The sequence below is a fragment of the Sinocyclocheilus rhinocerous genome, unplaced genomic scaffold, assembly GCF_001515625.1.
Source record: "Sinocyclocheilus rhinocerous isolate Xijiao unplaced genomic scaffold, SAMN03320098_v1.1 scaffold1762, whole genome shotgun sequence".
NCBI classification, from domain to species: Eukaryota; Metazoa; Chordata; class Actinopteri; order Cypriniformes; family Cyprinidae; genus Sinocyclocheilus; species Sinocyclocheilus rhinocerous.
The window spans coordinates 217374-227280 of NW_015636932.1; the positions used below are offsets into that span (position 1 = coordinate 217374).

Consider the following 9907-nt stretch of genomic DNA (forward strand, 5'->3'; position numbering starts at 1 on the left):
GCCATTTGTGAACTTTCTGCCTGTCCTGTCACGGCTAAGGAGGCCGTCTGTGAATCCTCGTCCTACCCTGTCACGGCTATGGAGGCCGTTTGTGAGCTCTTTGCCTGTCCTGTCACGGCTAAGGAGGCCGTCTGTGAATCCTCGTCCTACCCTGTCACGGCTATGGAGACCGTTTGTGAACTCTCTACCCGTCCTGTCACGGCTATGGAGGCTGTTTGCGAACTCTCTGCTAGTCCTGTCACGATTATGGAGGCCGTCTGTGAACTCACTTCCCGTCCTGTCACGGCTATGGAGGCCGTTTGTGAACTCACTTTCTGGTTTGAACCAACCATGGAGGCTGAGTGTGAACTGTCTGTTTGTGTCAATGCTGCCGTTGAATCTGATTTTGCTCTATCTGTCTGTCCTTCCTCCCCCTGTTCCGCCTCCGCTCCACTACCCTCCTGGATGGTATTGTGTTGGGAGCATCTGGAAGCCGCTCCTGGGGGGGGCTCTGTCACGAATCCGGTCCGTGGCCTTTCCTGACCTTCTGCCTGTGTTTATTGGATTACCCCTCTTGTCAAGCCCTCTGGATACTGTTCGCTGATCGTAGACCCACGCTAGCCCAAGGATTATTCTTTGTCTTGCCTGTGCCATACCTGTTTGCTGTTGTTCGACCCTGCCTGTTTTTGACCACTTCTCTTGTGAAATAAAGCTTTCACATGGATCCGCACGCCTCTCGTCTCGTCAGCCCCGTTACACACATCATGTCCTACAATTTTATTTTTCTTAAAAGCATGCTAAATAGCTTTTAAACACCTTGTCATGCACTGTCATGCAGCTGGCCGCATCCTTCTGCAAGATCTCTGTCACGCCATTGGTCAGCCTCTCGTACTTCAGTTTAGGCTCCTCCTCTGTGTCCTCCTCCTGTACAAAAACCCAAACACACCCATTCTTCTTTAGTTAATTAGGCACCAGAATATAATAATTATCACACATAATTAATGTGTCTGTTAATAAAAATCAATTTAGCATTTTATTCTGTTACTTTAATTATGGTGTAATTCCTTAGTCTTAAAAGAATAGTGATATCCTGTAATAATTAAGCATGATATAGAAATGTGAATGGGACCCTGTTTCATGCTACAGTAACGTCAGGGAATCCCAAACCTTTTGGTCAGCAGAACCTCTTTAATCTAAATGATTTCCTTGAGGCATCCCTTGAGATTTATTGAGAGAATATTTCAATAATTTGACAACATTTGCATGTTCACCGTCACGGTTCTCTAATTTTGGATAATGGTCACATGCAGGTAGACAAATAAAATATTTCATAATATATTTTATAAGTGCTCTATTTTGATTGTTTTTATAACTATATATTTATAATGATTTTATTAATCATTAGCTTTCCATCAACTCCTGCTATAGTATGTAACAAATTTGAGTGTTGCATTTCAAATCTGACCAACTGTAATAACACGTGTGCAGTAAAATATGAATTAATTTATTACGTTTTCATTTAATACATTACAAATGCATTTTAATGTGGGAGGGACAATGATATTTTTTTTTTTATAAATGTATTCAGCAAGAATGCATTAAATTAATCAAAAGTGGCAGTGAAGATGTTTTAATGCTACAAAAGATGCTGTTCATTTGAACTTTCTATTCATCAAAGAATCCTAAAAAAGTAGCTCGGCTTCTACAAAAAGCAGTCATCAACATTTATAATAATAAGAAATGTTTTCTGAGTACCAAATCAGCATATTAGAATGATTTCAGAAGGAATCTGGAGTAATGGCTGTTATCACAGAAATAAATTACATTTTAAAATATATTTATATATTTAATAAATAGAAAAATTATTTTAAATTATAATCATATACACTTTTGTAACTATATTTTAGATCAAATAAATACAGTCTCGGAAGCTTAAGAGACTTCTTTTAAAAACATTAAATAATCTCAACCTCAAACTTTTGAATAGTAGAGGTGTATTTTGGGCCAGAAAATTCCAGTCACTCCAATGCAAATAAGTAGCTAGCAGCAGAACTATGAATAAGATAAGATCACAGGCAGACTGGTGGTTTGGGTAGTGTTTCATTTTATCAAAAAAAAATTTCTTCTCGTCACCAACACCTCCATTGTCCATTTCCTGTTGTGTCCAGATGTGAAATTTCTAATGCCTGAGCATTTGTCATGGTCTACAAAGCTATTACAGACAGGGACGGAGAGACAGAGAAAGGCGGGAAAAAAACCTGAAAAACTTTCTACGGTGGGGAGGGGTGGATAATATCTCTCCTGTTTCATATCCCATAATTTCTTCCTCTTGTTAGTGTTTGCCATCGCCACGCCGATGTGGTGGATGAGTGTTGTGCCTCATTCCCTGCCGCTCCTAATTGGTGCCCTGGGGAGCAGGGGATGAAGGGAAGTCTGTCTTTAATTGCCCCTTTTCTGGAGTGGTGTGACCATCCACACTCTCCTCTTTCGCTCATCCCTCATTCTGTCTCTGTCTTTCTAGTTACAAACTTTGCTGGAATGCTATAGTGAAGCATTGGGCCTCAAAACCACAGATTAATGTCAAACCCCACCAGCATCTTTTCTCATTTCCTCACACTGCGTCATGTTTAGAGGCTGTGTCATGTTTTCTTTAAGCCATGAGATGTGCATTCTTCTTTCATGAGGATAGAAGGGCTTTACGTGGGGTGTCATGAATGCTGTCAAGCTCCAAAAATGTTCCATCTGTGGTCCATCTGAGAGCACATTTCCACACAGCCTTCAACACATCCATGGTCACATCAGGAAGTGTTAGGAAGAGATAGACGAGGGGATAGAGACAGTATGGAAGCTTATTTTCGGCATGAAATTTAAAAAAAAAAGGTAATTGAAACTTTCTTGCAATTCTGAGTTTAGCCTATATCTCAATCTCACAATTCTGACTTTTTTTCATAATTGCAAGATATGAACTCAGAATTACGAGATATAAACAATCTTGCAATTCTGAAAAGAAAAGTCCAAATCGTGAGATATAAATTTGCAATTACAAGAAAAAGTCAGAATTGTGAGATAAAAAGTTGCAATTACCTTTTCTTTTCTTTTTTGTGGCAGAAACATGCTCCTTTTTCCCCTCACAATTCTTTTCTCCCAATTCTAAGTTTATGTCTCACAATTTGGACTTTTATTCTCAGAATTTCGAATTAACAAAGTTTATGCATCAATTGAGAAAAAAAGTCGGAATTACGAAATTAAACTAAAAAAAGTTACAAATGTGAGATAAAAAGTCATAATTTGCATAATTCACGTTGGATAAAAGTGTCTGCTAAATGACTAAATGTAAATGTAAAGAATTACTTTTATTTTTATTTTCTGCGGTGGAAACTAGCACCTTTTTAGCTCACAATTCTTTTCTTACAATTGTGTTTATATTTCACAGTTTCTACTTTTCTTCTTAGAACTTATCCCAAGAGTTTATCCCAATTATATATCAATTGAGAAAAAAGTTAGAATTGCAAAGAAAAAAGGCCCAGTTGTGAGATGAAAAATGAACTTGCTAGAGCCACGGAATAAAAAAATAAAAAATAAAAAAAGTTAATTGCAACTTTTTATTTCACTTCTGACTTTTTAAAAAAAATATATTTCACAATTCAGACTTTTCTTATCAGATATGCAGGTTTATTGAGAATTATACACAATTGAGAATTAGAAAAGTTTTTTTCTCAGAATTGAGATTATATCTCGAAATTCTACGTTTATATCTCGCAATTATGAAAAAATTAAGAATTGTGAGATATAAACTCAGAATTATAAGCAAAAAGTGAGAATTGTGAGATAAAAAGTCACGTTAGCTTTTTTTAAACTTCATTCATTCCCCAGTGGAAATAAGCTTCCATAAGTCAGAGCTCTACAATTATGAACAAAACAAACTGTGGTTTACAGTGAATCCAAAGGAAAATACAATCATGCTCTCCAAGGTGCCTGGGTGCAGACAGAAGACAGTTTGTGGACAGGAGATAGGAGAGATTGCTCCACAGACTGAGATTTCATTTACGAGGAGGGCAAGGCTGTTGTTTCCTTCTTTCTGTTTTCATTTTGAATTGAGGACTAGAATGTCTACTTGACATTTCATTCACTGTATCACTTAAAGTCAAACGCTATCCTTTTTTCAAAAGTCTCTTCTTGAAACAGCACTCAAGAAAATGGACACAATGTAATATGACCTTTTACAGTGGCACTGTACACAGAATATGTTACAGCCAAGTTATACAGCTCTGTTCATAAGTTTACATACCCCTTGCAGATTGCAAGATAATTTCAACAAAACAAGAGGGATCATAAAAACGGACAGTAGCACTGTCCTGTGTCACACAACAGATTTTTACATTAAGTACACATCTGACCTGACCTGATGGATTTTTCCGAAGAACAGTGGGGTAGTTTAACTGCTCAGGGCAAACAAGGAACAACTATCACAAAGCATAACAGTCATTGATCATCCAGGTAACAACACACAGTATTAAGATGTAAGGGTATGTATACTTTTGAGCTGCTTAATTTGTGTTTATCCAGTTATTATTTTGGTCTTGTGACTATGTAAACATCCATTATGTGAAACTGTGTATTCAGGACATTACTACATAAAAGGTAACATGCAATTTTTTTTGATTCATCTTATTTTATTAAAACAGTTACCATCTTGCATATTCTACAGGGCTCTACAGTGCGACCGAAAACTACTGCGCGCGACTATAAAAAATGTTTTAGGAGCACCAGAGCGACTGACCCGATCATCATCATACTTGTGATTGCGCTCAGGGGAGCTTCAAAGGTTTCTACATGTTTTTGCAGCGTTGAGTAATGTATCACAGACATATCTCACGAATCCTTTCATAAGCAAAGTGTAGACAGGGTGTAAATAAGAGATTCATTGCGCAGTCGTACTTTTAATAAAGTTAGAGGAGTCAAATATCGCCTCGTAATGGGAAGGCTACTTTTTGATAAAATTTTGGATAATTGTTTAGAAGGTGCTCCTAAAATTTTGAACGTGCTCCTACATTTTTTAAGTTAGGAGCACAAGTGCTCCTAAAAAGAAAAGTAAGCGTAGAGCCCTTAAGGTATGTAAACTTATGAGCAAAACTGTATTTACGATATAGGATTCTTATATTATCATGTGACATAGCAAATGGTGACAGCTCTAATGTCAAATGCTTTACTGTGAATGTCTCATTACATGTCTGTGCAGCACCTCTGAAAAGCATTGGGACACAGTTTGTACATGATAAAAATAAATTAAAGTGGAATATGCAAGGTTTTCTCAGCTAACTTTACATACATTTTTATTTTAACTATCAGAGTAACCAAAGACAGCAGTTCAAAACATTTTAACTGTGAACATTTTCCACTAACGTTTTACCAGAAAAAAACTGTAAAAATTGTTTTATAAGTATAACCATAATTTTAAACATAAATGTATTATTCAAAACCTAACAAAAGTATGTTTTAAGTGTTTTGCTTTAAAAGTAAGCTCGTGCACACATTCTTTCAAATAAATGATATTTTGTTACCAAATGCATTATTTCAAAATTCACAATGGACTCTGCTTCAATTACATTAGTAAATTGAACAGTTCTTGATTTTACCTCTGACTCATCTGTGGATTCTTCACTTAATTTTCTTCCCTGGAAAGAAAAAAAGATGTTTTAAAAAAGAAAAAGCAATGCATTAATGGAAAAAAAACTATGTATTTCTTAAACTCCTTTCAAATATATATGCAATGGGAAAGCACTGTTCTACACCCAATATTAAAAATGTAATTATGTAGAAGTCATACATTCATAGTTTTTCATTTTGCCAGTAAATTTGCTATCATCCCTGCTGAAAAAACTAGTTAAGATAGTCTGGTTTAAGATGGTCTCCCAGCCTGTCCAGCTGACAAGTGTCCACAAGCCAGTAAACAGACCAGTATGTGAGAGCAGCTAAACCAGGAAACGAGTTTAAGACAAGCTTTTATTTTTTAGCAAGAATAATAACATTGGCAGTGTTAAGCAGTGATATTGGCAAGCGTTAAACTATCGAGTGAGTCTGATAGCTTCAATAACACGACTTTAAAATAGTTCCTTTAAAGTATAATTTACAACTGCAACCTCGAATAGCCAACACGCATTAAAAATTAAACATACAGAAACATTATATGGATAATCACAGGCTTCTGTCATTTGACAGAATGTTTTCTTCCTTCAGAAACCTACCTGCTCCTCCACTTCCGCCATGGTAGAGGCTCCAGATGTGGGATAATAAGGCAGATTTAGTAGTAGTCTACTAATTTAGGGTCTATCAACAACGTTAATAATATTTATGTACACTTAAATCAGTTATTTTGCGCAATAAACCAAGCAGCTAGTCATGCGATACTCATTATTATGGGTACTGGGTCACATGACAAAAACAGGAAACACCACTAGAGCATCATGGGAGTTGTAGTTTAAGTTGCAAGGGAAAGAATTCTCCTGCACACGACCTTTTCTCCGACCTTTTCGTGTTTTAATTTACTTTCGTACAAACGCATTTTCGTCGACCCCCATATTTTATTAAATCAAATCGTAATTCAACATCTGCATGTGAGCAACAGATTTGAATGTCACGTGCAAATATAGACTATTTTGTCTATATAAATCAGCTGACCCTACAAAATCACTGGCATCTACCTTAATCTTTTTGCTTGTTCCAATACGTCAGTCAAGAAGAGGACCTGTGATGAGATGTAATTTGACATTGTTAGATTTGTAACAGATAGACTGCTATAGGACAGGATCATCTGAGACAGGCTGTCAACGTGTCTCATATGTTTATGCTGATATGGCGGCGGGATGAGCTTTGTTCTTGCCATATTCATACAGGTAATGAGTTGGGATATCAGCTCCATTCACTTAAGTTTGAGGCAATTATTTAAAATGTGTTGGGCAAAATTATGCAAATTAGCTTATGCACATCAAATATCGATAGAACCGTATTTTAATGTTTGCATAATAAATGTTGGTCATATACAATTAGATCAAAACCAACACTGCATCAATAATGAGGACTTACATCAGCTCAAAAGAAAAAGGGGAACTGATATTTAGCATAGCTTGCAGCAGTGAAATATTTTTTTCCCCCTCCTGACCCTAAACATCAAAGCAGGTTAAATATGATCTTATTTCATTGTGCAATTTATCTCTAATGCCCTCTGCAGTGGGTAAAAGCTTTTTAAATAGTTGAACAGCTGGGGTCATTGCATCTCTGCCACATGTGTAGGTTCACGTTCTAATAATTTATGAGAAATGACCCACTGCGCCTCTGCTTATTGCTTTATTGGCTCAAGCCTTATAATGCTTTGGGCTGTTTTTAAATTATTCACTGATAATGTCCTATCCATTTTTTTTACTACATGCTTTTTACACATCTTATGTTTTTCAATGGTTTGGCTGATATTTGCTCATTCTCTCTAAACAGGTCATATTAAAGTGAATTGTTTTTTTTCTCTCTCTTTAACAAAACAGTTACATGATTACAAACAGTTACATTCTCAATTGTTGGAAATTGTTTTGTTCTAGCTTAAAAAAATAATATATATCATAATATAAAAACATAATTATTTACCATGCCTATGAACAAAAAAATTAAATAAAATAAATAGTAAAATTTAGGTAAAAGTACCTAAATAGTACATATTTAATAAATATTTTTGGGGAACCAAAATTTTACAAAATAAACCAAAATTTGGACAAATAAAATAAAATAATACATCTTTAATATTATACTAAATTATATATATATATATATATATATATATATTTGAACAAAATGACTCAATGACATTATGATTAGTCCAGGCTTAACCAGGCTACTCTGTACATCACACATCTTCAATATGTGTCCTAATAACACAATGTGTGGCCAATCTCCTCCTTTATTACTGCACTCATCTCTCCTGAGTAAAAAAAAGTCTCATCCTCAAGTTGAGAGTGAGAGCCGTTCTCCTAGGAAGTGACCTTTAAGTTCCATTTGGTGCTGAGGTCATTGTGGTGTCTCATCTGACACACTCAGATCCACACGCACTCACTCACACACACACACACACACACACACACACCTATCTCAGGAGTCTTTCAGCCTCCTGAACCTGCTTTCGACACAATGCCCTCACAGCACATTATTTATTAATATCTCTGTTGTTGTATGCCTTGTCTTCTGAATGGCTTTGATTTCTATTAATGTTCTATGGCACAAACATATGTTGCATTGTCTTTTGAGAAGCAGATAAAGAAGTCACATGTTGCCTATAGTTTTCCAGTAAAAGTTTACATTATACAAGTTTTCCATTGTTTTCCAGTAAAAGTTTACAATGAGGGGCAAGTCATTATACTGTATGGTTTTTGTTTGAAGTGATTCTACTGCAAAAAGATTGATTGGTAAAGGTCTCCTTCCGGCTTTGATTCTGTCACATCTTCCACGGACTGTGATTCACTTTCTCCAGACCTTTGCCATGGTCAGCGAGGGGACATGAGGTGAGAAAGAGATCACAATGGGACAAGTGTAGGCAATATCTAACCTGCCCCCCATCCCCTCTCCTCTCCCCCCAGATCGATCTTGGCATGCTGGTGAAGTCTGACGTGGGCAGGGGGGCAAGTGGGGAGCGCTGGCCCTTCCTCTCACCCTCATCACCCTCTCTATCCCCGACCGAGGCCGGAGAAGAAAGCCCTGCTGGGAATACAATCAACACATTCTACCTTAGATCTTAGGCAATTCAACTGATTCCATAATCCATTATTTTTTTTGTTGTTGTAGTAGTTATCTGAGAATCAAGATACTTCGAATTTACTGCAGTTCCCATTCAATAGATGCATATAGAGTGCTGTGTTGATTACATGCTTTTGTAGGCCTGTAAATTAGCATCACCCTGGTTCCCTCGAAAAAAACCCAATAGGATTTTTATATTGGCAATTGGATCTTTACAAAAAGTAATGTAATTTTAATAAGTAATTTTTTTTTTTTAAGGACATAAAGTCAACTATCCTGATGTTATAATGAAGACAAAAAAGCCTCATTAACACAATGCAATTCTTGAAAAGAAAGTATTTTTAGTAGTTTGGCATAGCCATTATTATTTTCAAGAATATTTTAACAAAACTATTTTTAACCCCTTAACTGTCACCATCCTGCTAGCGGGATGCCTACATTTACTTTAATATATTATGACTAAATCCTAATCTAATCATGGCAAACTATATATCTTTGGAAAGGTCTAAAGCCCCGTTCACACTACAAGCGACAAAGCGACACGATCCCATTTATTTCAATGGAGAGCTGGCGATTTCCTGTGACAAGTGCGACAGCGGCCGTTGGTGACGGATGGGGCGTGTCCAGCAATGTGACAAAGTTCAGAATCCTTCAACTTTATGCAAATGAAGAGTGACTTCAGGGAGCGACAGCCAATAGGAAAGATGACGGCAGAGCTCATGTGATCATTCTCATCTCAGCTGTAGATAAAAATACGCAATGGAAAAAAAGTAGGCTCTGTTTCTCATTCATTTTTGTTTGTATGTACGGATTTAATTCATATTTATATTATATTTATTCTTTTGCCTCTAAAATGTTTGTATTTAGCGGCAAGAAACCTGATTCGCTGTCAAGGCAACCAGTAGTGAGAATGCCCACTAGCAACCTCATCACCAGCCCCTGGCGACATACAGCGACAAAGTCACTGCTAGTGTGAACGCAGCTTAAAGGGTTAGTTCACCCAAAAATGGGTGAAATTAGGCTGCGTTTTACTCACCCCCGAGGCATCCTAGGTGTATATGACTTTCTTCTTTCAGACGAATCCAGTTGGAGTTATATTAAAAATTGTCTTTGATCTTTCAAACTGTTTAATGCCACTCAGCGGGTGTTGCAT

The 9907-nt window shown here is 36.6% G+C and overlaps 1 protein-coding gene across 1 annotated transcript in view; it reads right to left on the minus strand.

The window, feature by feature from the left end:
* The window catches only part of LOC107748298 (vacuolar protein sorting-associated protein 41 homolog), a 35570-nt gene extending 29154 nt beyond the window's left edge, over positions 1-6416 (minus strand). Inside the window, exons 1-3 of the mRNA XM_016563036.1 lie at positions 6225-6416; positions 5616-5654; positions 796-903 (exon numbers count right to left, since the gene is read on the minus strand). Of these exons, the coding sequence (XP_016418522.1) occupies positions 796-903; positions 5616-5654; positions 6225-6245 (168 nt within the window). The 5' untranslated portion in view covers positions 6246-6416. The remainder of the gene's footprint in view (positions 1-795; positions 904-5615; positions 5655-6224) is intronic.
* Positions 6417-9907: the final 3491 nt, after the last annotated feature.